The sequence below is a fragment of the Crotalus tigris genome, unplaced genomic scaffold (genome assembly GCF_016545835.1).
Source record: "Crotalus tigris isolate CLP2741 ecotype Arizona unplaced genomic scaffold, ASM1654583v1 scf7180000017736.1026742, whole genome shotgun sequence".
In the NCBI taxonomy this organism is placed as follows: Eukaryota; Metazoa; Chordata; class Lepidosauria; order Squamata; family Viperidae; genus Crotalus; species Crotalus tigris.
The window spans coordinates 894,596-921,354 of NW_024096602.1; the positions used below are offsets into that span (position 1 = coordinate 894,596).

The window sequence follows — 26,759 nt, forward strand, 5'->3', positions numbered from 1 at the left end:
CTGGAACTAAGGAGAAACTTCCTGACAATTAGAACAATTAACCAGAGGAACAACCTGCCTCCAGGAGCGGTGAATGCTCCAACACTGGAAGTTTTTAAGAAGAGACCGGACAGCCATTTGTCCGAAATGGTATAGAGTTTCCTGTCTGAGTAGGGGGTTGGACTAGATGACCTCCAAGGTCCCTTCCAAAGTTGTTGTTGTTGTTGTTGTTGTTGTTGTTGTTATTATTATTATTATTATTATTATTATTATATAGCTCTCTCCATGCAAGTCAGCCTTCTCAACCTGGTGCTCTTCTTCCAATTGTGGGCCCAGCATATTTAGAAACCACAATGATGGGATCACCTTTCTGTTATAATTTAGATCCCTTTAGTTAAATATGTTAACTAAGAATACAAAGCAATTATAATTTCAGTTCTGATGCCGAGCACACGGGAGGAAACCTGAACTGAAATCAAGGGATAGATTAAATGCAGCTAATGCACTCTGTTCTCTTCATCTCCTTCTCTCAGGAAAAAGTGCTATAGAATTCTGATTTCTGTCTCCTTTTGGGCTTTGCACAACTTCCTTGGGCGAAGAAGGACTGAATTCAGCTGAACTGAAGCTGAATTCTTCGGTTTTGCAACTTCGGAACTGGTCGGATTCCTAGCGGAGCAGAGGACACCTAGTGGCTCTTGGCTGTAACTACATCGTCCTAGTGTGAAACGCCTTCAAGACATCCACAAACTGCTTCCTACAGCAGCCATCAGGCTTCAGCCAGGAATATTGCTGATCTTTGAGGAATTGCACAAAGAAACCCCAGAAGTCTAGTCTAGTCCACTGGAAGAACAAATCTCTACGGCTGCTTTTTTGCAATAACAAAAATCAGGACTGAGGATTTGCAACGCTCTCAGTTGCAGTCTGAGGCACTGGACCCATGCAATTTTTGTGGGCAAATGTATTTGTGTAGAAACCTATGAAAGCATCCGGTGCAAACTTAAGGGCAATGGAATAACGGTGACTTTGCAGCCCACACACCCCATAACAACCACTGAAATATTTTTGGAAAACACCCAAGGGCATATGATATGAACTGAAAAAATGGATGGCTGAGGAGGTAGGAAGACAATTGTGAGATTTTTATTGCGCCAGGACAATATTTTATTCTTTTGCTCATATTGCTGCACCGATTGTTGCTCCCTGCTGTCTATTCTCAATGTTTCAGGGCTGAAAGAATAGGAACAGCTGGGCTTCAAACTGCTTTGTAAAGAACTGGGGAATTGTACGGTAGCAAAGCCCCACAATTAACAGGTGACTGGGCCAAAGTATACACTTAGCACCTAGAGCAGGGGTGGGCAGCTACGGCTGGGAGTTGAAGTCCACATGTCATAAAGGGACCCTAGTTGCCCACCCCTGGCTTGGAGGTTGAGGCAGAAATTGGCAACTTTAAACGTGCCACTCAAAGGCCAGGGGCGTCTCCCAAGGGGAGCAGGCTGGAATCTTCTTGCGTGGTGTTCTTAGTGGTCTTACACGCTCTGCCTTTCCTACTACGGTAGGCATTCCTTTGGAGAGTAAACTACCTAGAGTGGAGGCTGGCTGACTTATCAAGCATTAACAACTAACAGAGGCAGTTTGGTCTAGTGGTGAAAGCACCAGAGTGCCAGAGACGGTGAGTTCTAGTCCCACCTGAGATATGAAAGTCGGCTGGATAACTTTGGGTCAGTCACTCTCTCTCACAGGGTGGTTGTTATAAGGAAAATTGGAGAAGGACTAGGTATGTTCACTGCCTTAATTTATAAAAATAAGGAAGACGGGGATTTTAACTGGGCCCAGAATTATGATCAAAAGTCATGGCAGCGTGACATGATTTGGGGAATGAGATGCAATTGTTGGGGAACTTTTGGACGGACCAGAGATAATGATGGTGGTGGTTTATGGGAGATTAGACGCCATTGTGGACTTTCTATGGGTCAAATACAATAATAGATTGTTAATGGAAGGCTTTGAAGTTTAAAAGGGATTCTGCTATCTCATTTTGGGACCAGACAGTGTTAATCTAAGAGGACACTTCCTTTATCACTTTGCTACATTTCCTTTATTCTTTTTTTTTTAAAAACTGCTTGAAAAACAGATAAACGCAAACCTCCACAGTACATAATGGATCTCACACACTACCAAGCAAAATAAATACATAGAGAAAACACAACTTGATGAACAGCCGTGAACTACTGTGCCAACAGCTAAATTCCTTGTTTTCCTTTGCCCTGCAGATGTGCCGTCCGTAACCAACATAGGAGTCTTTCTTTGATAAAGTCAAACTTGTGGGAAACAGGGACCTCAAAGAGAAAATATTTGAGAGAAGTACCTTTACGTTGTACCAGTTCCACTCAGCAGAATAAAAGTTCTGATGTTATTTAAATATAAAGTATCTGTTTTGATTCTGTTTACAATGCAGCATCCACTTTTCCTAATATAAACCCATCCAATTTTCTGCTACTGGCTGTGGAAATTATTCAGAGGGACATTAGAAAACCACTTGAGCCCTTGGGGTATTCCCCGGGCTGAAGAATGTAACCGAGTTGTATCTTCACTAAAAAAAAAAAAACAGAGAGAGAGAGAGAGACAGAGAGAGAGAGGGAGAGAGAGAGAGAAAGAACAGGGACCAGGACAGAAACAAGAAATACCGTGGGGAAGTTGACTCCTCTTCAGTTTTCAGGGGACAAAGGAAGCTCCCCCCCACCCCATTTCTCTCCCCCCCAGATGAAAACATAACTGAACATCAGCCGGACACCCCTAGGCTGGCAGATCGGGCTGCCCAGGCGGGTCTGCGAGAGCGAGGAGCAGCAGGAGGCGGTGTGGGGGCCCACGGGAGCCGTGCCAGCGTGCAGGAGGCTGCGGTTTGGAGGCCTCCCTCTGGGCGCAGTGCTGCAGGGAGCCAGATCAGGGCCTGGAAGGGGGCTCCCTTCCTTCGCTTATCCCCTGGGAGTCCGGGCTTCCTTGGGGGCTGCTCCCACTCCACTTCAGAGAAGAGCCATGGGACACGCCAGCGAACGAGGCCAGCCTGCTTTCCTCCTCCTCCCCCTGAGCCGTGGCAGCTACAGGGTCAGGCTTCACTGGTGAATCAATGCCTGTCACATTAAAGACAACACAAAAGGGTCACCAAAGTGGAGCAGGGCTGCAGCACCGGCCCCACGGATGACTCCGTCATCCCCCAGGAATGACCCTTCCTTTGTTTGCCAAGGAAAGCTTAAAAAATGGCCCAGGAGCAGCAGAAATTACTTGAGAAAAAAAATAGCTGAACTGAGATGCCAGGCAACATTCCTGTGCCAGAACCATCGCTCTTCCAAATTCTTATTAATCTGAAAGAAATATCTGCAAAAATAATTCTAGACAGTTGAGTTTGAAGAGGGACATTTGCAGAAGTACTTGACAATATATTGCTATGCATTTTGGTTCTTGGCTTCTCCTGAAAATATTGGGGTAGACTAGAGCAGAGGTCCCAACCTTTTGGGCACCAGGGACCGGTTCCGTGGACAGAGGTTTTTCCACGGACCGGAGAGTGCGTGGTTTTGTGTGCTGCCTGCATCCCACGGATGGGGCTTTGCTTGTTTGTGCGGACTGGTTGCTGGCATGCCCTAACCCTAACCCTAACCGGTCCACAGACTGGGGGTTGGGGACCCCTGGACTAGATATCTCCAAGCCCCTTTCAATCCTAAAATATTATGGCCGGACAGTTCTGAATCATGTGTTGACCACAGGCAGCAATTAAAGAAAAATCAGACATCCAGAAAAAATAAAAGCACCCGGCTTGTCCAAAACGGGGAGTCAGCCAGCCCCAAAGATCTCTTTAGCTCATGGGCTCCCAGTTGCTCGTCTCCCCAGAGCGCCCCAAAGGGAAAGAGGCCCACTTGCTTGTCCTGCAGCCCCTGCAGAGCCCAGCTGGATGGGGGGGGGGAGGCTGAGCTGGCCTTGCTCTGGAGGCCCTGCGGTCGCTCGCTGGCTCTGACTTACTCAGCTCTTGGTAAACCGAAGTGGCTTCTTTGGCCAAGAACAGCGGTGGCTTCTGAGGGGACCCGGTCTCCATCCTCATAAACTCCTCACAACAGTGCTTCCACTGACCTGGATGGAAATCAGGGAATGGGACACATTCAGGTTCTCCATTTTTAAGTGCTAGCATCAAATGCAGCAACACAATCAGGTTCAGAGGCATTTTCCCCACAAAAACGTGTGTCGCTTTTTAAATAATTGCTCCCTATTGGTGGGTAAGCCTAACCTCCCTGTTGTGATCATCTCTTAGGTAGCCATAAAGTCTCTGAATCAACCACAGCCGAGCTAACCGGTACTTCATATTTCCCAGACAGGATAGGGGCAATTGCAGTGCATGGCCCAATCCCAATCTTTATCATCACAACTTTACACTTCACTTATCGGTCTGACATAACCATTTATTGGGAAGGCCCGGGAGAAGCCCTGATCCCTCCAGATTTTTTAATGGTCTCTGGTGGGGCGGCGGTTAGAGTGCAGCGTTGCCAGCTGACTCTGCTCACTGCCAGCAGTTCGATCCTGACCGGCTCAAGGTGGACTCAGCCTTCCGTCCTTCCTTCTGAGGTCAGCAAAACGAGGACCCAGATGGTTGGGGGGGGGGCAAGAGGCTGACTCTGTAAACCGCTCAGAGAGGGGCTGAAAAGCAACGTGAAGCGGTATAGAAGCCTTAAGGGCTGTTGCTTGTGCTACTCGGACTTTGGGGGCCTCCCTCTGAGAGGGCCTGCATGGGCAGCAATGCAAAGTCAGATTGCGCCAGTTCTGAGAGATTCTGCTGGGGTTGCAACGGGGGGGGGGGGGGGGGAATGGGCCTTTTGCAAAAGTTGGGGCTGTTGTGCAAGGGCAGCCAGGGTGTTTGCACTTTCCTCCAACAAGGAAAAAGGAAGACGGGCCACTTACTGAAATCAAAAAAGTGCTGCCGGAAAGCTTCCATCCACTTGCGAAGGTCCTGCCGGCTCTCTGCTTGGAACAGCCGAGCTGCGGCCTCGCCAGGCTCAGGGTTGATCACGGAGAAAAGGTTGGCCTCGCCCCCCGCCTCTTTGTCCACGGGACGGATTTGAGTTCCCTGAATGTTACACAGAACCGTAAGGTTGCCACGAACATTTTGTGGTCTCCTTTCACCTGGTTCCAAGTGAAACACGCAAACACCACCGCCCCACACTTTCCACTCTTCTCCTGCGTGTCCATCCTCCCCAGCAACCATTAAATGTGCAGCTTTATTTTAATATCTATTGTCCTGGTGGAAAAAAAAAAGAAGTGCCCCGAGGATTGACCACCCCTCAAAACCTGCAGAATATTTTCACAGATTTTTAAAGAGACTTTACTGGAGGTTTGAAATTTAGGGGGCTGTTTGCAGCTTATCTGGTGAATTTGCTCATTTAAGTCTTTCATTCTAAAAATAGAAGATGAAGTAATGCATCCATAAATCCTGTGGTCCTATTAATGCAGGTAACCATAGATACCAGTACAAAATCAAGTCAAGGAGTTTCATAAGTCAACAGGTTAGAACTGCAGCGCCTCCCCCCCTCCCAGTGACAGGAGTTCATGTGGCCTCTGTGCCCTGTCTTGGGCCACATGTGCCTTTATGAAACAAAAAGCTGTTCCCTGATAAAAGCCACTTTACTCTTCATTTGATTATTCAAGGGATGGAAGATGCAGCCTTGGCAGTAACAGGCCCGTCCTTCTGACGCTGCATCATGCAGCAGAGGGGAAGCATCCAAGAAACTGCACAGGAAGGACCTTATTTAAAAGCCCCTGCAGCTTCTGCAGCAGGACGCAGAATGAAGCATGCAGCGAAGCGACGAGGGAGCAAAGGAAACGCCCCTCCCCAACTCTCCACTGTCAGTTGGTCATGAGTGCCTCAGTGGGCTCCAGAGCCAGACATTGGGGGAGGGAGGGGGGAGGAAGTGGGAGGGGGAGGCACTCTTCTACAAAATTCTCTGAGCTCGGAAAATAAGTTTCACCCACATGCCCAATTCTGGGGCAGCTCTTTGGGCGCAGGTGCACCCAGCCCCAGTCCCTTGTGAAAAGGGGGGGAGGGCACTTTCCCTACCCCTGCTTTTAAGTCCACATTTCCCACCCGGGGAATGCCACCCTTCATACATACAGACATTTAACTATTGTAAGATGAATAAAGTGCAAAGAGACCCCCAACCGTTGGATCTTGAAATGGTTAAGTGACGCTCGGCTTTACCCGGTTGATGGGAACGGACAAGGCTGGCTCCACGACAGCCTCTCTTTCTTCGGGGGCAGAGAAGCAGAGCAGCCGGCCCCCTCTTAGCACGCAGTATCTCCGCCTCCAGGTCTCCCCCGGGACACCCCCCGATGGCTGTAAGAAATGTCATCAGTCAGCTTGCCCCAAAGATCGCTTCACTCTCGGGGGAAGAACGAATGAACAAATGGCCTCTGCGACTCTGAGGACGATGTTTTGTTAAGGGCAAAGTGAGTCTCAAGGACCGGACAGCCGGTGGCCTTTGGCACCCCCCCACCCAGAGCCCCCCTCAGAAGGCTGCTCGGCATCTGAACGGCAGGGGCTCGTCTTCTCTCTCCCGTGCGCTTCATTCACAGGGTGCCTGGACCCCCAACACCCCCTTATCCACAGATGACCCAATATAACCCAGACAAAACCTCTCCCTTAAAGGACCGGGTGCCACGGCCAAGTGCCCTGCAGGAGAGTCACGGCCTCCAGGGCATTTGCTGGAATGGCCCCTTCAGAGTGCCACCGGTAGCAATCAAGTTCAGGTGTTATAAAAGGAGGCAAGATTGAGGAAAGCTCTTCTTCGGGAGCCACGAGGCCCTTAAAAGGGGAACTAGCGGGACCTGGGGTCTGGGTATTGCCAGTGGGAAGAGGCCCCCAGGGCAGGGAGCAGCCGCAAACGCAGGAGGGCCTCCCTCTCTCCCTGAAGAGGGGCTTGGGTCTGCTGCCTCTCAGGGTCCAGCTGGGGGGGAGGGGGGAGCTTCCACCCTGCTCTGGGCATCCAAGGGGCAGCTGGTGTGATCAGTGTCCTGGGGACCCCTGCAGAATACAGCTGAAGGTGGCAAAAGGACTGCCAATCATCCTCAAGTTTGAAGAGGCATTTAAAGAGGCGGCTGTCCAAACCAAAGGTGGCGCTGGAGGAGGCCCATCGGGCATTCTTGCCTGTTCCTTAAGAAATCCGGCCATGGCATCCTGGGTCATGCAGTCTGGCTGAGCAACCAGGCGGCAGCACATGGTGCCATACAGTGGAAGCCAAGAAGGAGAGTCCTCTGAAAGACAACCCAGGACAAACCGGGGTTCCGTGTTAGATTCCATGCTCCTTGGCCAAATTCACCCTGAACAACAATTGGACAGGAGCAGAGCAAACAGCCACGTCCTGATTTATGAATTCGTTCCACGGTGGGATCTTTAGACTGGGATCTCGCCTCCCAGAGCCCAGCAGGGGAGCAGGCCTTCCCGTCAGACTGAGGCCTCAAGAGAAGACAGATGGAGGGGGCAGGGCAGCCCCAAGAGGAAAGCTCTGAAGGAAGGCTGTCCTTCTCCTTGCTTCTTCTCTCCCTCCAAACAGATGTTCAGGGAGAAAAGGATCCTGAACTCAAAGAGGAACACAATTCCGCCTGAACATGTTGGGTGACGGAAGGCGCAGCACAAAAAGCAAAGCCTTTCTGAAGCTCTGGAGGGCTTCAACAGGCTCAGCGTAACTTACCGTTTCCCAGGAGCGAAAGGCTGTGGGCGTGGAAGCCCTCCTGGGCACTCTCCAGGCTCAGGGAGGCAGAAGCCAGCAAGCTGTATCCCAGGCCACTGCTTAAGAGGGAGGAAAGAGAGGAAGCCAACGGCTGTCTCTGAGCGTTTGGTCTTTCTGCTCGTGTCTCTCAGGAACCAAGGGAAGAATGGGTGGAGGAGGAGGGGGAGGATGGCCAGAGGGCTGTGCTTGGAGCCTCCAGAGCACATCAGGGGCTCCCAAGGCTTGTGCGAATGACACACCTGTCCCCTGGCCCAGCCAGCCTCTGCCACTCCCCCCCCCCCCGAATCCCTTTTTTCTTTGTGGCTCAGTTAGAGCCAAATCAAGCGCCAGTTTTCCTTGACACCATCCCTTCCTTCCTTCCTTCCTTCCTTCCTTCCTTCCTTCCTTCCTTCCTCCCTCCCTCCCTCCCTCCCTCCCTTCCCGGTATGCTGGCACTGCACAGGCATTCTCGTTGAAAGCCCAGCAACCACCATTGGGCACTTAAATCAAAATAATCCTGTAGCCGAGTTTTTATATGGAATTTGCACAGCACAAGCAGAAATTGTCCCAAGGGCCTCCTGGCTATTTATAAGGTGCAGGGGGGGGTTGGGGGTGTGGTTGGGTTAGCTGCCCATGGCTCCAAAGGAGAGAAGAAAGAAATTTATGGTGGCGTATTTGGCCTCCTTTGTGTGTGCTTTGTGGTTTCCCTTGTGAGAACGGAGAGAAAATTTTTAAAATTCTGCTTTTCTGCAACCAGGAGCTGAGTCTCCTGTCTGCATGCCCTGGAGCCATGTTATATAAGGATGAAGAATGACTTTTTCATCCCATAAATTCAACCTATTTTTTACTTTTGTCACCATGGAGAGTAATTGGAGTACACAATGAGCCAGGATCAATGCAAGCTGCTCGTTTTGCATACATTTAACTTCAAAAGACGTTTCCTTTAGAGTCTGAAGAATCCTCTGAGAAACACCCTTTTCTTTACAAAAAGCAGCTGTGGGCCTCATCAAGTGGCAGGGGCTGAAAAAAAAAGGAGTGGGCAGGTTCCCTTCCAACAAGAGTCTTTGAAGAATCATTATTTTTACAGCAATGAGCCTAATTATTCTTTTGTTGGTTATTTATTTTGGGAGCCTAATTAACATCAAGACTTATTTGCTTTCATTCAGGTCTTCACAGCTGCTGTACAGTTTTATTTATTTATTTATGAGACTTATATACCGCTTTAAGTGCGGTATATAAGTCTCAAATAAATAAATAAATAAATCTCTAAGCGGTGTACACCAGTAAGCTGTGTGTGTGTGTGTGTGTGTGTGTGTGTGTGTGTGTATTTACATTGCCCCCAACAATCTGGGTCCTCATTTTACCTACCCCGGAAGGATGGAAGGCTGAGTCAACTTTGAGCCGGTGAGATTTGAACCGCTGACCTGCTGAACAGTCTCACACACACACACACACACACACACACACACACACACACACACACAGCCTAAACCCCTGTATCAAAGAGAGCGATGTCTGGGGGACCCCTGTCCTAAAGCCCCCCCCCCATACTCCCTCCCCCCAGCAGCCAGAGTCCCTCATTTCTTCAGAAGGGGCCACAGTGCAAGGATGGAATTTCTTTCCTGGCTCTGCAGCCGGAGGGAGGGAGGGAGGGTCGTGGTGGGACCCTTCCCGCCAGCCCCGTGGAGGGAGGGAAGTGACCCAACCAGGGCCAGTTCTCCTGCCCCACATCCTGTCGCTAGGCAGCCCATCCAAGCCATCCGTAACTGAAGGTTTTTTTGATAACCTTTTTGTGCTGAATGCTAAATACTATTGATAGGGCAAGCACTGGCAAAGAAAACAAACTGCTTCATTATCGAAATATGCTTCACGGTAACATTTTCCTTCTAAAACCCTCTTTCTTGGCTAAATTCCCCCGCGCCATTTCCTAAAACTGCTCCCAATTGCTTCCAGTTTCCTCGTACTTCAGTTCTGTTGGTTTCAAACTTAGCAGGCTAATTAGCATTGCTAGCAGCGTTTGCTCAAACGGTTGAATCCGATTTCTGCCATAAGTGGAAGCGTCTTTGCACAAAGAGGGCAGCCTTACTCAACCGAAATGGGAAGAGGCTCTCCAAAGCAATGTCTGAAAGGCTTTGCCTCATTTGTGCATTAAGACCCTTCCTGATAGATACCCTTTGGGTTGCCCTGGGAAGACCCCTCCCCCACCGGTTCCCTCAATCTCCCCTGCGCATTCTCCACCCCATCCCCCGTGGAGCACCCTCTAAGGGGAGGCCAATGGCTGCCCTGGGCCTCCAACCCCCCTGCCAGCCACGGGGGCCACTGAGGGCCCACCTCGCAACGCCTGGCCCAGCTGCTTTCCCTCCAGCAGCAGGAGGGCTTCCTGGGCCCACAGACGCAGAGCTTGCCCCACAAGGAAAGCCCAGGCAAGGCCGTCCTTAGGGAGGGCCTTCTGAGCCCCTCCCCTTCCTGCCAGGTGATCCACCCTCCACCCCTGAAGAGGGCAGGGGCAATAGGCCAGTGAGTCACGGGCTTAGAGTTCTTCCTCCCCTTCGGAAAGATGGGGGAAACTAGGCTGTGCTTCCAGCACAAGCTCTCTCTCCTCTGCCAAAACACGTCCTTTCTCTCCTTGTTCTTGCAAGCTCCTCAAGAGAGCACAAGCCAGGCAGAAGCTTTGTGGCCCCTCCCCACACTGGAGAACCCCCCCCCCCCACACACACACACACATCTCGTAAGAAGGGTGGCTATGGAAATGGAACAAGCCATAAATAAATTCTTATTAGCCAAAAAAATGAATGAGGCAGATAATGAAGCAGTTTGTTTTCTACATTAACTGATCCAGAGACGCTCACCACCTCTGACCCCCCCCCCCGACTCCCCCCATTGGACTGCCCATCCCTCTGGGTCACCTGCTGCTGGGGGGGGTATCCCACCTAGGGACGTGTACCGGCACAAGAGGCAAGAGGATCTGAACCGCTCCCCCCACTGCAGGAGAGCCAGAAAGTAGATTTCTAGAGCTGAACTGCTCCACAGACAGAAACCCACCCTGAGAAACCCCCCCCATCTGAAACAGCCCCCCCCCATCCTAGTTCACTCACGGTGTGGCTGTTTCGGTGAGCAGGAGAGTCTCAAGGCTGCTCTGCTCCAAGGCAGAGCTGAATTTCTTCCCGGTGCTTTTTCCCAGGGAGGTCTTCAACTTCTTGACTAGCTTCCTGGGGGTGAGGGTCAAGGGGCCTTCCCCACAGCAGCAGCTGTACACCTCCACCTTCAGCTGGAAGTCTGGCCCAGCTCCCTCGCTAGAAGAGAAGGGGGGGGGCAGGTTTCAGAAGGACGATTATCAGACCATTAAAAAAAAGCCACTATTTCCGGGGGGGGGGTTACATTGGCTGCTGTTCAGTGGAAACGCTCCCAGCACAATTTAAAGTAGTTCCATAAAATCCACACATAAAATATTAAAAGCACAGAACAGCATGTACAGCAATCAGCAGACTAAAGCAAAGCGACGGTCCCTAAATTTGTTGGAAAGTCTGCCAGTGACTGAGCGGGGCGCTCTCTTTGGAAAAGGCCCCCGCTGTGCGTATTGCTGCAGCCCAGTCTTGGCTTTTGATCCTGTCTAGGGGCTCTTTGGCGGATTCCTCAGCCCCCAGCAGGAGGCCAGTCACCTCTGTTCCCGAGTGACATTCACAGCTGGTGTTGCTTTCAGGTTCAGGCGGGGATGGCCTCCCATGAAGCTTGCATTCCCTAAAATTTTAAAACAGTGGAATTTGTTCAAGATTTTGGGTGCCTCTTACTGGTTCAGGAATACTCACAATATTGTTGCATTTTCTAAACATATGTCCGTTGCCGCCTTATCCACAATAAGCAAGTCTGAATCATACACCTCAGCTCCTATTTTGAATAAGCAAAAAACCGAGTAATGCTCGGTTCCTGCAAGGGAAAAAAAAAAAAGCAGAACACTTCAGAATAATTTGTTGCGTCACACCCAGTTCAGTAGGTAGTTATTTGTTTATAGGATTTACTGACTGCTTCATTTATTACTGAAACACAGTAATAAAACAAAGTTTACAAACAAGAAACAATGAAACAAGTAACTGTTTTGATGTCCTTAATGTGCATACAACTTAGCAAATGTCTCACTTTACAAATGAACTTTAAATAGCTCAGAAATTCATAAGGGTTTCTGACACACGTTGTCAAAGTTCAAACTCTTGAAATCAATTTTGTCACAAAAGGATTAATTAAAACACAGAAACCGTACCAGCAGCCTCTGCAGAATTATGAAGGCAGAAGGAGGAATTAAAATATTTGGCTGTGTGGGCAGCTCTGAACGTACAGAAAGTAAAAGTCAAATCCACCTGCAGGGCAGGGAAGGCAGCAAAAGCAGACCGAGGCTAACCTCGGAGGCCTAGCGGCGTCTCTTCCAGCTACTGCACTAACAGTAGACGAACTTCCAGTGGTCTCCGTTGCCAGATACATTTTCTGACCGTTCAGCCCTTCTATGGCCAAACACATGGAAGGCATCACTTCTGCCACTGCAGGCTTTCCTGAAGAGGCCATGTTCAGACGGGAAAGCCGGTTTCAGACAGCTGCAGTCCACAAGCTCAGCTATAACTTGACTTGTGTAGTAGACCTTGAATGTTTGTACTGAATCAGCACTGATGAAAAGCTTCAGCTTGGCTAAAGAGGTTGCATAACCACTAAAAAAAATAAAAATACGTACTGTCTTTGTTGTTGAAATGGTCGGAGTCTTTCCACATCAATGGAATTCGTAAATCTAAAAAGAATAAGCACAGCACACTCCCAACCCAGTCCAAAAGTTCAGAATAGATTCTATTTGCTACCTTTTCTAGAATAAGGGAGGCACACTACATCTCAACGTTCAGGGTTAGTTCAGTATTAACAGTGCTGGCTGGCGAATTCTGGGAGTGGAAGTCCAGGGGTCTTCCACAAGTTGCCAAGTCTGGAGACCCCTGCTGAGGGCAATCTGCACCTTCCTGCCATCAGGTCTGGTGTAAAAGTAACATTTGGAAAGCAACTTTTCTGTTTTTGTTTTTTGCTTACTTATATTATGTCAAAGTGATTCCCTCTCTACCTTGATTTTTATTTACTTTCTAATCAAATTCACATTCCAAAATTATGGCACTGAAAAGGTATACTTTTTACGGGAGAATCCCAGAATTTACATAGACGGAAAACTTTTAATGTGAAGGTAATGGAGGAATTTGCCTTCCAAGCGATGCAAGTTCTGAGGTCCCATCAAAGCCAAGGAGAGGAGACTGGAGAGGGCACTTAAGTGGGAAGAGGCATCAGAGCGAGACACCAGCCAGATCAGTAGAATTTATTGTGTTCTCCAGTTGCAGGCAAAAGAAAACAAACATACCTGAAATGCCAACCTTCCCTCTACAGGCTGTACGATCTTCAGCTGCAAAATCTGAACATCTAACGAAAGAAATAAAAAATACTAATTAGAATGAAAAAAAATCATTATTTTTCCTTCTCTTCCAAGGTAAGCTTGTCTGAAATCAGAGACATGGATACTGCTACTAACTTAAAGCTAAACTTTTTAGGGATTTAAAACCACACATTTTTGTATTCATTAAAACACATTTGTCCTCACAGATGAAATGAATGTGGAATTTTTATACAAGGAAAAAGCAGATCGCCCCTCCAAGGACCATTTGCAATTGAACGATCACAATTCAGGCAGATTTAAGTTTCTGTCCTGCCGATTTCCGACCGTTCTGTGGTGGAAGTAATTCAGTCGCCAGTAACGGAACAGGCGTCGAAAGGCCTACGAGCACCCAGAGACCTGGCGGCGCTATTTCAGGTCTCCCGCAAGAGCTGCCGTCCGTCGTTCAGCCCGAGGCTTACAGGAAAGAGGAGACCGAGAACGGCGGGAACGGCACGACCGGAGCCTCAGACTGCGAGCTTCGGCCAGCAGGTGGCGCCAACCCATCCTTAATGACGGGAAAACGGGCAGCGAGAGACGGCGAGTCACAGCGCTGAGCCCTCCGGCCACAGCCTCGCCCGCTGCCCCTTACCTCGCTCCCCGCTCCTTTGCTCTGGCTGGCCCCCGCCGTCTCTCGACAGGGCCGGCTGGAGAAGCCGTGGACTTACCCCGCCACGCGGCCAACCACGAGGCTCTGGCAGATGCCGGCGGTTAAGAGTCGGCGAATGCTGTCATCTTCGGCCCCTCCGATTCAGCCCCCGCCCGGCGCTCTCTCCCCCCCTCGCGAAGCCCCCTTCCGCTTTCGTTGTTTTGGAAAACATCTGTAACCGGGAGCCTCGCTCCTTCGTTCTCTCGCTTCATCCCGGCTACCGGGAAGCGGGGAGGGGAAGCGGGGAGAAAAGCCCAGGGGCGCCGAGGCTTGGAGGAGGGGAGCCTCGGGCAAAGGCGGGGGGGAGGGCAGGGAGAGGCGGGGCCTGGCAGACCGACTGACCAAGCAGGTCTGGCGCAATCCAGACTGGGGGGGGGGGGGACTGGAGTTGGCTGGGAGTCCCGAAGCATCAAGGCGGGGGCTGGGGGGTCCCCCCATTTTCCGCTCCACCAGCATCAGAAGCGGGGGGGGGGAAGCTGCTTCAAGGGAAGCGCTGGACAAAGACGGTCGCCCTCAAGGCACGAAGCGGGGCCGGACCGGCAGATGCCCGCCACCATCCCTGGTCTCTCACCGTCCCGCCGCCGCCTCGTTCCGCCGCCGGAGGTCCGCGCGGAGCGCCCGCAGACGGGCGTCGCAGAGGGCCAGCGCCTTGGCGGCGCGCATGGCCTGGTCCCGGCGGCTGCTCGCGGCCAGCAGTTTGCGGAGCCCGTCCCGCATCCGCGTCTCCATCTCCAGCTGCTCCTGGGGCCGAAGCGAAGGCAGCGTGAGCGGAGGGGATCCCGACGACCGCCAGACCCGCGTCTCGCGTCCCCCGGGGGCGGGCTCCGTCGTGCAGCCGCCTCGGGGCCCCGACCCCTGGGCACCCGCCGCCGCCTCCCCAGGAGCCCCGAAAAGGCCCCTCGCGGCCCCAGCTCCGTCCCACCCCCGGCCCGGCCTCCCGCGCCCCGCCGCTCACCGCCGCCCCGCGGCGCCCCCGCTCCGCCCGCGCCGCCATGGCCGCCCCTGGCTCTTCCCGCCTCGGCCGCTCGCTCCGCCCCGTCCAGCCCAGAGGCCGGGCTGCGGGCTGCGCTTCTGCCTCGGCTCTCGGCGATCGCCCGGTGGCCTCCTTCCCCTCCCTCCGCCCCCCTTGTGCCCGTCGCGGGTCTGGCTCCCTGGCGCTTCTTAGGGGAGGAAGGCCCGGGGGGGGGGGAGGCTGGGCCGGGCAAAGCCCTAATTGCTTTCGCAGACGAAACGGCCCCGGGAACGGGCGGCGGAATGAAGGAGCCCCGGAGGACGCCCGCAGGCGACCCTGGGCTTTGCGCCGCTGGGCTTCAACGAGCGCGGCTGGTGGTTGGAGCGTCCCAGGGTGGCAGAGGAGACCCGCGTCGCTTCGCGGCGGCTGAAAGTGGCGAGGGCTCGGGGAAGGGGAGGGGCCGCTCTTCCGACTCGCAGCTCACGCCATCTCCTGCCCCCCGGGGGCTCCGCCGCTTCCCGGGTGCCCGAGGCGGGACTCCCGGCCCGAGATCGTCGGCGGCGTGCAGGGGAGGCCCTCGCGCGGAACTGCTCTGGGCGAGTAAAGAGCCCGGGAGATCCTTTGCTGTCGCCCAGTCGCAACCGGAGCCCGTAGCGGCTTGTTCTGCTCGCGGCCCGACCACCGGCCCCTCGGCCGCCCCGGCCAGCTTAGGGTCCTCCACCGCGGCCGCTGCCCTGGCTGCCGCCGCCTCTCTAACCCGGCTCTGCCCGGGCAGCTTCCCCTCCAGCGGGGGCGGCGCCTGCAGCCACCCCCGAGGAGCCGGGCTGAGCGTGCCTGCCGCTTCTTCGGACGGATCCGTTCACGGAAGCGCCCAGCCAGCCCTTCTCCGGCCCCGCGGGAGCCCGGGCAATCCCGCCCCGCTCGCTCTACCGCCGCAGCAGGGCGGGGGGAGGGGGGAGGGGGCTTGGCGGTGTGTCGGTCCGCCGTGATTTACGGCTCTGCTGCAAACGGCTTTTCCCGCAGCCGCCTCGGATGCGCGGCGCAGGAGGCGCAGCGAGAGCGCGGGGCCGCCCGGAGGGAGCGAGGCGGGGGCAGCCGCGGCGGGACTGCAGCAGCAGCGGCCGCTCCGGAGGTGAGTGCGGGTGGGGGGGCGAAGGCGGCGCCAGCACGGACCGCCGCGGACAGCCTTCCCGCGGAGAGGCCGGCGTCGGGCGGGGGGCGACCCGGGGAAGACGCGCGGGAGGCTCGCGGGGCGGAGGAGCCGCTTCCCGGCCCGGGATCCTGCTGGCTCGTGGCGGTCCCGAGCCTGACGTCAGCCGAGGGCCCGGGAGCCTCCCTGCGGTCCGGGGGGGGGGAACGCCTCGAGGGCGGCGGCGGAGCCCTCGATTTCCCCTGGTGCCTGCCGGGAAGCGAGGGGGCTTCGGGGAGAGCCCCCCGCGAAAGGCCGGCCTTGCTCCGGATCGGCAGCCCTCGCGGGGGCCGACGGGGCCGCTCTGGCCGAGCCGGGCAGGGGACCAGGCCGGGGAATATTTCCGGTAACCCCGCCCTGCTGCCCCCCCCCAGGCCCAGGGAGACGCCACTGCTGGGACCCTCGTTCTGCACCCGCCCCGCCCCCCAGGAGCAGCCCCGGGGGCTGAATGCGGAGCGACCCCCTCCCGGAGCAGAGCATCCCCGCCCCTCCCTCAACGCCCTCCTTGCTCCCGGTTCTCTGGCAAGCTGACCCGTCAGGCGATCACGGGGGATGGAGAGGCCGACTTACCTGCTCTTTGCCTGGACCCCCCCCCCCAGGGGTGTGAATTAGCCTCCCTCCGAGTTTGCTGGCAAAATTCACGGCCTTTGGGGGCTAAGAGGCTCTCCGGAGGTGCAAAACTGGGCCCTGCTGGGTGATGGGATCTCTAGTCCAGAAAGTGACCTGATGCCTGGCCGAGAAGACCCTCGCTAACCTCCCCGTCCCTCTTCCCTGACGGCTACAGGACGGGGAAAGGAATGCAACAGAAGGCCTTTCAGGACAGCAAATCCACGTGGGAGGAGTCGCTGGAAGATGCAGGGGCCCGGAGGCCCTTCCGCTGCCCCCGGTGTGGGGATCACGCCCGGTTCAGGAGCTTGTCGTCCCTGAGGGCCCATCTGGAGTACAGCCACGCTTTCGAAGACCGAAGCCTCCAGCCCTCAGGAGGCCTCTTCTCTCCCCTCAAGGGGGGCCGGGGCTCCTCCTCCTCCCGCCCCCGGACCCAGGGCACCTTCCGGGATGGGGGCAGCGGTGTGCTGAATCCACGGCTCTCCTACCTGAACTTCTGCGAGCCGGAGGACCCGCTGCCCAGGAGGCCTCTGGCCGGGGAGGCGGAATGGCCGGCCGACCTGGGCTCCGGCCATGCCTCAGCCGAGCCGGCCTGGGACCCCGCCTGGAAGGCCGTGGAGCCCGGCGCTTCCTTCGAGGCCCACGTGCGGGAAAAATTCAACCACATGGTGGAAGCCGTCGACCAGACCATCGAGAGGCGGATGGAGAACCTCTCCCGGGAACTCTCCCGAAAGACGGCCCAGCTCCTGGAGGTCCGGGCGGCCTTTGTGCAGCTCTCCCAGAAGAAGCAGGAGGTGCAGCGGCGTGAGAGGGCCCTGAACCGGCAGGTGGACGTGGCGGTGGAAATGATTGCGGTGCTGCAGCAGCGGCTCACCGAGTCGGAGGAGCAGCTGCACCGCAAGGAGGAGTAAGTCAGAAGAGGAGGAGGGGAAAGCGGGGGGGGGGGTCAGAAGGCAGTGGCCTCCCATCCCACGCCTTGACCCTGCTGCCACAGAGGAGATGGGGGAGGGGATCAGGTGGTGGGGAGGGTGTGGCCCCTCCCACTGACTGAAGGGCCTAAGAGGTCCCGGCCGAAGGTCCTGGCTGGCGGGGCAGGTGGGGCCTGTCGCCTGTTCTCAGAAGCCTCAGCCGGCCGTGGTGGGGGAGAAACCTTTCTCAAGCGCTCATTTGCACAGATGTGTGTTTTCCCTTGCTTAGTTACCTGCTTTCCTCCAAGTCTGCCCTTTGGGGCCTGCCCTTCGCAACAGATCCCCTGGGGATCCCCTCTCTTCTCACAAGGGCTTATGAGGAGGGAGGCAGCCAGGGGCAGCTTTTGAAGGACTCTATCTGGCTCAGCCATGAGGAGGGCTCAGCCACATCTCCCACGCCTGGACTGAGGGGTCTTTGGGGAGGGGCTCAGTCATTGAGCTGCGGTGTCTGGAGCCAATCAAACACACTGGTGCTTTGCAAGGGCCCCCAATCAAAAGTGGAGGAGGAACTGGAGGCAAAAGTCTGCCCAAGTTCTTAGGCTCTTGCAGGGAGGGCCTCCCTCCAGCGGGAGAATATTCCAGAGCGGAGAAGTCTTCGCCCAAACAGCCTCTCCCTCCGGGGTGGGAGAGGCATCAGGCTTTCCTCAGCCCAGGTTTATGTGGAGTTAAAAATTGCCCTGGGGTGTGTGGGGGTCTCCAGCCAGCTATGAGAGCCTTGCTGTGTGGATGGACCTTGCAGTTCAGCTTCTTGTGCCTGGTTGGAGGACTTTCTGGGTGGTGCTGGGCCCATCATCTCTTGCCCTCTCGGCTCTGCCAGCGCAGCCCCCCCCCCTGGCAGCCTGGGAGGAAACCCCCACAGGCCCCCAAGCACCCTTCACCTCGTGGCTCCACTCAAAGGTCTGCTGCAGCCCCCCCAGGGAGGGAGGCCCAGGAGCTGGGTGCAGATTCTGAGCTTTCCCCCTTTCCTCTCTCTGGGGAGAAGGCTCTCAATGAGGAGTGAAGCAAAGCTTGTTTGTTTGTTGCCAGATACCGTGAATGCCCCAGCTTCTCCCTCTGCCAATCTCGGTCCTGGGAGAGCTTGGCATCTGGGGTGGGTTGTGGGTGCGCCAGGAGGGCCAGGACTGAAGCTGGGCATGGCTGCATCTGCCACTCGGCAGGCGCCACCGCCCTGTGCCCACCAGTCCCCGTGCAGCAGCTGCCATGTTGCCCCTGCAGGGAGGTCATCACCTTTAATCACTTCCTGGAGGAAGCGGCCGAGAAGGAGGTCCGCGGGAAAGCCCGGCTGGAGCGCTTCATCGAGAACCTGCTGCAGAGGGTCGACCAGGCAGAGAAGCAGCTGGAGAGGTTCCAGCATCAGCATCTGCTGGGCAGCTCCGGAGACCTCGGCGAACATCTGGTGAGCGGCAGCTCGCTAGGCGAGGATCCTGCTTGTCCCCAAATCCAGCCCTTCCGAGATCCCTCCAGGGCTTCACCCCCTCCCTGGCAGGGAGGCCAACCCCCAGGAGCCTCAGGGCCTCTTGGGGAGGCTTCTGGGAGGGGGGGGCTGCCTCTGGCGGTTGCATCTAACTCATCCCAGTTGGTGGCCAGAGAGGAGTCTGGCCCCCGGGATGTCGCTGGGTCCACTTTTGAAGAAATGGAAATGCCCACCTATATTTCTGGGGGGAAAGGTTTTCCATTGGCGGCATTTTGAATACAGGCAAATTCTGTGTGGTTAGAGGCAGCAAGCGTGTGTGTGTGTGTGTGTGTGTGTGTGTGTGTGTTTGTGTGCCTGCGACCCTGCAGGAAGTGATAATCCTTACCATAGTTTCCTTCAAGATTTCAGGGGAAAACCTCCTTTAAAGCGGCAGAAGCCTTTTCAAGCAAAAAAGAAAGAGCAGGGTGGAGGGAGTTGCTTGTAGGTTCTGCTCTCTGCTGCAAGGGGGCCGGGCTTTGCTAATGTCAGGCCTGCCTCAACTTGGGCTTTTAAGATAAAAAAAAAAAAAAAATGATCCTTAACTCCGTTTACTGAGAAAGGTATAGTTGACTAGAAGTCAAGTGAATTGCAGTTGTGTAAAGCCTGAGAGTTCAGGCCGGACTTTTGCCAGTTAACTTCCCTCCCTTGGACTCTTCCCATGTGGTGTCTGTCCTTGTCCAATCAAGTCTAAAAGAGACATTTTGGAAGCCAGTCACTCTGCCTGTTGGCGCTCTTCTGCCAGGGAAACGACCTTGAAGACTTCATGGGTTCTCACAGTTCAGTTTCGTTTCCCCTCAGATCCTCCCCTTCCCTCCAGCCTCCACCCCCCCCCCATGGCAGGCTGGCAGGGAGGGGGCAATTCCGACATCCAATTTGTTCAGGCGGTATGGAAATCACTCGTGAAAACTGGGAGGGTGGTGAAGGTCCCAGAACCGCTACATGAAATAAGAAGGAAATCTCTCACCCGAGGGGAAAAGAAGCATAATTTATGAGGCCGGAGCTCCAGGACACACAAAAGCCCTGAAGCACACCACCAGCCTGCAAGCAGGCCGGGCCGGGGAACTCTCCCGAAACGGATGGTGGAGACCAGAATGAATGCTATTTGCTCTGGTGGCCCATTTAGGCAAATTTCAACCGAAGTATTCTCAGCCGATTAATATTTACTATAGGGTTAGGTGTTAGGTCACCATGAACTCCTAGAGGAAAATGGACATCGCCAACGAACTTGGAGTGCTTGGGTATGGTTAGGAGGGCACTGACTTTTCTAGAGTGCCCTATCTATGTTTCCTGATAAAAAAACGTGGGGAAATCCCATTGGAGGAAAATTCCACTTAGGGTTAGGGTTAGGTCACCATGAACTCCTAGAGCAAAATGGACATTGCCAACAAACTCAGAGTGCTTGGGTATGGTTAGGAGGGCACTGACTTTTCTAGGGTGCCCTATCTATGTTTCCTGGTAAAATACATGGGAAAATCCCATTGGAGGAATATTCCACTTAGAGTTAGGGTTACGTCACCATGCACTGCTAGAGCAAAATGGACATAGCCAACGAACTCGGAGTGCTTGGGTATGGTTAGGGGGGCATTGACTTTTCTAGGCTGCCCTATCTATGTTTCCTGGTAAAAAACGTGGGAAAATCCCATTGGAGGAAAATTCCACTTAGGGTTACGTCACCATGCACTGCTAGAGCAAAATGGACATAGCCAACGAACTCGGAGTGCTTGGGTATGGTTAGGAGGGCACTGACTTTTCTAGGGTGCCCTATCTATGTTTCCTGGTAAAATACATGGGAAAATCCCATTGGAGGAAAATTCCACTTAGGGTTACCATGAACTCCTAGAGCAAAATGGACATCGCCAACAAACTCGGAGTGCTTGGGTATGGTTAGGAGGGCACTGACTTTTCTAGGGTTCCCTGTCTATGTTTCTTGGTAAAATACATGGGAAAATCCCATTGGAGGAAAATTCCACTTAGGGTTAGGGTTAGGTTACCATGAACTCCTAGAGCAAAGTGGACATCGCCAACAAACTCGGAGTGCTTGGGTATGGTTAGGAGGGCACTGACTTTTCTAGGGTGCCCTATCTATGTTTCCTGGTAAAATACATGGGAAAATCCCATTGGAGGAAAATTCCACTTAGGATTAGGGTTAGGTCACCATGAACTCCTAGAGCAAAATGGACATTGCCAACAAACTCGGAGTGCTTGGGTATGGTTAGGAGGACACTGACTTTTCTAGGCTGCCCTATCTATGTTTCCTGGTAAAAAACGTGGGAAAATCCCATTGGAGGAAAATTCCACTTAGGGTTAGGGTTACGTCACCATGCACTGCTAGAGCAAAATGGACATAGCCAACGAACTCGGAGTGCGTGGGTATGGTTAGGAGGGCACTGACTTTTCTAGGGTGCCCTATCTATGTTTCCTGGTAAAATACATGGGAAAATCCCATTGGAGGAAAATTCCACTTAGGGTTAGGGTTAGGTCACCATGAACTCCTAGAGCAAAATGGACATTGCCAACAAACTCGGAGTGCTTGGGTATGGTTAGGAGGGCACTGACTTTTCTAGGGTGCCCTATCTATGTTTCCTGGTAAAATACATGGGAAAATCCCATTGGAGGAAAATTCCACTTAGGGTTAGGTCGTCATGAACTCCTAGAGCCACTGGACCCCCTATCTATGTTTCCTGGTAAAATAATGGGAAAATCCCATTGGAGGAAAATTCCACTTAGGGTGAACTTAGAGCAAAATGGACATAACAAACTCGTCACTGACTTTTCTAGGGTTCCCTGTCTATGTTTCCTGGTAAAATACATGGGAGGAAAATTCCAGAGGGTTAGGTCAAATGAACTCCTAGAGCAAAATTTGCCACAAACTCGGAGTGCTTGGGTATGGGGAGGGCACTGACTTTTCTAATCTAGTTTCCTGGTAAAATACATGGGAAAATCCCATTGGAGGAAAATTCCACTTAGGCTTAGGGTTAGGTCACCATGAACTCCTAGAGCAAAATGGACATTGCCAACAAACTCGGAGTGCTTGGGTATGGTTAGGAGGACACTGACTTTTCTAGGCTGCCCTATCTATGTTTCCTGGTAAAAAACGTGGGAAAATCCCATTGGAGGAAAATTCCACTTAGGGTTAGGGTTACGTCACCATGCACTGCTAGAGCAAAATGGACATAGCCAACGAACTCGGAGTGCTTGGGTATGGTTAGGAGGGCACTGACTTTTCTAGGGTGCCCTGTCTATGTTTCCTGGTAAAATACATGGGAAAATCCCATTGGAGGAAAATTCCACTTAGGGTTAGGGTTAGGTCACCATGAACTCCTAGAGCAAAATGGACATTGCCAACAAACTCGGAGTGCTTAGGTATGGTTAGGGGGGCACTGACTTTTCTAGGCTGCCCTATCTATGTTTCCTGGTAAAATATATGGAAAAATCCCATTGGAGGAATATTCCACTTAGGGTTAGGGTTACGTCACCATGAACTAGAGCAAAATGGACATTGCCAACAAACTCGGAGTGCTTGGGTATGGTTAGGGGCGCACTGACTTTTCTAGGCTGCCCTATCTATGTTTCCTGGTAAAATATATGGAAAAATCCCATGGGAGGAAAATTCCACTTAGGGTTAGGGTTACGTCACCATGAACTCCTAGAGCAAAATGGACATCGCCAACGAACTCGGAGTATGGTTAGGAGGGCACTGACTTTTCTAGGCTGCTCTATGTTTCCTGGTAAAATACATGGGAAAATCCCATTGGAGGAAAATTCCACTTAGGGTTAGGGTTGGATCACCATGAACTAGAGCAAAATGGACATCGCCAACAAACTCAGAGTGCTTGGGTATGGTTAGGAAGGCACTGACTTTTCTAAGCTGCCCTATCTATGTTTCCTGGTAAAATACATGGGAAAATCCCATTGGAGGAAAATTCCACTTAGGGTTAGGGTTAGGTCACCATGAACTCCTAGAGCAAAATGGACATTGCCAACAAACTCGGAGTGTTTGGGTATGGTTAGGAGGGCACTGACTTTTCTAGGGTGCCCTATCTATGTTTCCTGGTAAAATACATGGGAAAATCCCATTGGAGGAAAATTCCACTTAGAGTTAGGGTTAGGTCACCATGAACTCCTAGAGCAAAATGGACAACGCCAACAAACTCGTAGTGCTTGGGTATGGTTAGGAGGGCACTGACTTTTCTAGACTGCCCTATCTATGTTTCCTGGTAAAATACATGGGAAAATCCCATTGGAGGAAAATCCCACTTATGTCATCTGGAAATAAACCTCATTGATCCCAGCAGAATTTGCATCTATATGTAAGAAGACGTGCTCACAATAATTGATAAATGATGATTGATTTACTATTGGTTCAGGTCAGTCTAATATTTTCTTCCTTTTTTAGTTTACAGATCTGTCATCTCTCAAGAAAGCCAGATGCCTGTATGTATGACCATCCCTCCCCTTCATGTGGGGGGAGGATCTGAGCTCAGACAGCTAAAACCAAGTTTTCTGTTTCTGGGTTCCCTTTGCCAGACCTCAATACTATCTCTCTCTCTCTCTCTCTCTCTCTCTCTCTCTCTCTCTCTCTCTCTCTCTCTCTCTCTCTTTCTTTCAATCTGTCTCTCTTTCTCTTTTCCCTCTCTCCCTCTCTTTTCTCCCTCTCTCCCCCTCCCTCCCTCCCTCCCTCTCTCTCCCCCTGTTTCTCCTTCCCATTTACAGCTGGGGGTACCCACACAGTTTTTGTAGCCCCCCTGACCCCAAACCTCACTCGCTTCAGAAAGGGCGGCTCTTCCTGAAGAAAGCCAAGGATGACAGACTCGGAGGCGGCGCTCACACCGTCAAGTGGTTGTATGAACCCGCGGACAGCTGCCGGGACCTTGGGAGGCCCCAGAAGAAGGCAGAGGCAGCCAACCACATTGCCCGAAAGGTGAACGCAAAATCAAAAATTGGCAAAAAGAGCAAACCGCTTTACTGAGGCATCCACATATGCCTGGGGTACGCACACGTGCGTGTGTGGATTTGTGTGTGTATGGTAGAGAGATCAGTATGTTCTGACTTAGTTGGCTTTTGATCAGAATCAGAAGCTCCTGGCTGGGACCCTCTGGGGCTGTGCTGAGGTTGGCCTGAAGGGCCCATGGCAATTCCAGGGTGCAGCCGTCGCTGCCCATCGAGGGGGGAGTAATTAGGGGAACTGGCTTCCCAGAAGCTGCACGTAGCAAACCATCATCATCCTCATCTCCCTATTCATCTGGGCAAGGACTTGATATATTTAAGAGATAATCAAGATTACATGTGTAAATTGCCTCATTTCCATGTGACTTTGAATGAGAGGTGCTGTTTTATTTATTTTCAACAGCTTATTTCAGCTGAAGCTGAAACAAATTGAGTGTTTCAATTTGTTTCTAAACTTGTTCCGGTTGTTACCAGAATATCACAAAGGGACGCTTTGGCAAGCAATTTCAACATAAACCCTTTTCCTGCGTCAATCTGGAGGAATCCATTCCGCCTGGCACCCTGGAACCCCACTTTTTGTTTTGGGGGAAGGGCAGCTGGGCAGGGGTGAGGTGGGTCCAGAAATGGTGCTCCTTCCCCCCTTCCCAGCTCCATCGCTTCTCCGTGATTAGTGTGGGGGAGACCCAGGTCGTCAACGCCTTTGCGGGCTGCATGTTGTTGAGATGCTTCCCTGTCGCTCCTTACAGCACAGAGGCTTTGCACAAGGTCGTCATACGGTATGCATGGAGGGTTCCTAAAATCTTCCCCCAGGGACCAAAGTTTTGGAAGATCCTGCTGTCCCCTTGTGGGGCTTCCACATTCTCACCCAAGGGAGGTGGCTGCTCTTGCATGGGGAGGCTCTGATGAATGACAGCCAAACTCTCCCTAGACTTCAGCCATTTAACAACATGTGATTGCTGGGTGATTGGTGCGTGTGTGTGCGTGCGTGTGTGTGTGTGTGTGTGTGTGTGTGTGTGTGTGTGTGTGTTAATGCCATTGCTCAGAGGGCCGGCTGCCGACACGAAGGGCAAGCAGAAGCATCTGGCTGTTCCATTTGCATGGCTCTGCCTGCCTGGAGGGGAGGCAGGAGGGGCCTGGCTGTGCCTGATGCATCGCAGGCTAAGCTTGTCCAAGGGCAGTGGTGGACGCAGGACGTTGGCCCCAGATGCTGAGCCAGCAGCCGCCCATCCCGGGTCTCTTGGCCACCGGAGCAAGGAAACCAGCAGCAAAGTTCTCTCTGGTCCAGGTCGGGAGACAAGACCAAGGAGCAGAAGCCGCCCACCCACCCATCCCTGGTCTCTCCAGGAGCTGCTGAATTTGCCAAAGAAAGAGGGGGGGAAATGGGGAATTTCACTGGCAAAGCCTCTGGAGATCCCTTCCCTTCGGCCACTGGGTCTCCGTTGCTCTGGGTGGCTGTGCTTGAGTAATGCTAGTCCTCATGCCACATTTACAGATATTTTACCTTCTCTTGAGTGCGAGAAACATACTCCCCGAACACATGTCACTCATTTTTAAATGATTCTGATAAAAGATGTAAAATGTCTTTACGTGAGGTGGTTCTACAGTAAGCATATTAAGCCTTGTGGATTGTTTTCCTTACAAGATTGAAATTTATTTAGGAAAAACGTTGGTATGATTGTGGCAATAAAACAGGGTTTGCAATATCTTTAACAGGTGGAAAAACAAGCAAGAGCATTTGTAACTGTAGGGATTGATCAATCTGTTAAAATGTTGGTTCATTTTATAACGTCAAGGGATTTTTTTGGCACATGTCCAGCTTCTGTTTCAATTGATATTTCTATCCCTGGAGGCTGTTTCAAATAGACCCCAAATATCCCAGTTGTAGCCGTGCTTACACCTCTAACCTGCACAGATCTAGAGAACCTTTAGATGGGGACATTGTGTTGGAATTTCTATTTCCAGTTGCCTTCCTCCACTGGTTGGCCAGCAGGGGGCAGCCCCAGATCTGGTGGCCCTGAAAGCAAGTCTCCCCCCCCCCAAAGCCCCCATCTTATTTAGGGGACCTCTCTGCCTGCTTTCATCCCCTCCCTGGGAAATTTCCTCCCCAAGCTTAAGGAAGAAATCTGGAGCCTTCCTTGCCCTGCCAGGGTGTTGTAAAGCCGCCCGCCCTGCAGGATGCTCCCTGCATCCCCCCGCCCCCCCCCCGTGGCCTGGCCCCCAACTAGCTGACAGCCTTCAGCTGGCCGAGGTAGGAAAGGGGTCCCCACCCGATCATTCCTGCACACTTCCTGGGGGGGTTTCAGCTCCCGAGGTGGGGGAGGCAGCCTGAGCACAGCTGCAGGCCTTCTGGCTGGGTCCAGGCTCCAGGGGGGCCCCTCCCTTGCCGCTGCTCCTGGGCTTTGCAAGGCCAACTGCCGCCCTGGGTTCGTTCTGAGCCTGGCCGGAGTGGCTGCTTCTTTCCTGGAGGGTTTTGGCTGATCCGTTTCCACCTCACCTGCAGTTGCTGTTTCTCATGAGAAAGACAGAGGACGGGTCGCTTCTTTGCTACCCTCAAAAGCTGAATCAATCTGTTCCAAAGCAGTTGGAATGCACTGTAATGCCAAAAAGAAAAAAAAAAAAGGAAGAAGTACATTTTAGACAACTATGAAAAAGTCTAATAAAGATTATATTTCTCAATTACATTGTTCTGCATAGTCTTCTGCTTTTCCCCATCCTAGAGAGTCGCCTTTGGCTTCCACAGTTTTCTGATCTCCATTGAGCAGGAGGGTGACCCACACACGCCCCCCCCCCCCCGCCCAAGGACAGAGCTTGGCTGACCCTTTCTCAGG

At 53.1% G+C, this 26,759-nt stretch overlaps 2 protein-coding genes across 6 annotated transcripts; one reads left to right on the plus strand and one right to left on the minus strand.

Moving 5' to 3' along the window:
- Positions 1 to 2,047: 2,047 nt before the first annotated feature.
- On the minus strand, positions 2,048 to 15,396 carry RTKN2 (rhotekin 2). 4 transcript variants are annotated; one of them, XM_039339652.1, is made up of 12 exons: positions 14,772 to 15,396; positions 14,388 to 14,551; positions 13,099 to 13,157; positions 12,439 to 12,492; positions 11,528 to 11,645; positions 10,817 to 11,014; positions 7,704 to 7,801; positions 7,160 to 7,266; positions 6,215 to 6,349; positions 4,921 to 5,086; positions 3,991 to 4,098; positions 2,048 to 3,107 (listed from the first exon to the last, which is right to left on the minus strand). In XM_039339652.1, the coding sequence occupies exons 1-12, from the start codon at positions 14,808 to 14,810 to the stop codon at positions 2,920 to 2,922; spliced, it is 1,434 nt and encodes a 477-aa protein (XP_039195586.1). In that variant the 5' UTR covers positions 14,811 to 15,396; the 3' UTR covers positions 2,048 to 2,919. The 4 variants fall into 4 exon arrangements, with proteins under 4 accessions (XP_039195586.1, XP_039195585.1, XP_039195584.1 ...); XM_039339651.1 differs by having other exon boundaries at positions 7,704 to 7,798; positions 14,388 to 14,557; XM_039339650.1 differs by having other exon boundaries at positions 14,388 to 14,557.
- Positions 15,397 to 15,484: 88 nt separating this feature from the next.
- On the plus strand, positions 15,485 to 25,985 carry ZNF365 (zinc finger protein 365). 2 transcript variants are annotated; one of them, XM_039339655.1, is made up of 6 exons: positions 15,485 to 15,900; positions 16,742 to 17,470; positions 18,747 to 18,927; positions 23,381 to 23,418; positions 23,698 to 23,905; positions 24,335 to 25,985. In XM_039339655.1, exons 2-6 carry the CDS (start codon positions 16,755 to 16,757, stop codon positions 24,362 to 24,364), a joined length of 1,173 nt encoding a protein of 390 aa, XP_039195589.1. In that variant the 5' UTR covers positions 15,485 to 15,900; positions 16,742 to 16,754; the 3' UTR covers positions 24,365 to 25,985. The 2 variants fall into 2 exon arrangements, with proteins under 2 accessions (XP_039195589.1, XP_039195588.1); XM_039339654.1 differs by having other exon boundaries at positions 23,698 to 25,985.
- Positions 25,986 to 26,759: the final 774 nt, after the last annotated feature.

Excerpts from the sequence above, each read along its gene's own strand:
- RTKN2 (XM_039339650.1), bottom strand. The coding sequence starts at position 14,810 with ATGGCGGCGCGGGCGGAGCGGGGGCGCCGCGGGGCGGCG. Across the intron at positions 12,493-13,098 it reads AGGGAAGGTTGGCATTTCAG|ATTTACGAATTCCATTGATG; the intron begins GTATGTTTGTTT and ends TATTCTTTTTAG. Across the intron at positions 11,015-11,527 it reads TTAGAAAATGCAACAATATT|CGAGGGAGCTGGGCCAGACT; the intron begins GTGAGTATTCCT and ends CTTCTCTTCTAG.
- ZNF365 (XM_039339654.1), top strand. The coding sequence starts at position 16,755 with ATGCAACAGAAGGCCTTTCAGGACAGCAAATCCACGTGGGAGGAGTCG. Across the intron at positions 18,928-23,380 it reads GAGACCTCGGCGAACATCTG|TTTACAGATCTGTCATCTCT; the intron begins GTGAGCGGCAGC and ends TTCCTTTTTTAG. Across the intron at positions 23,419-23,697 it reads CTCAAGAAAGCCAGATGCCT|CTGGGGGTACCCACACAGTT; the intron begins GTATGTATGACC and ends TCCCATTTACAG.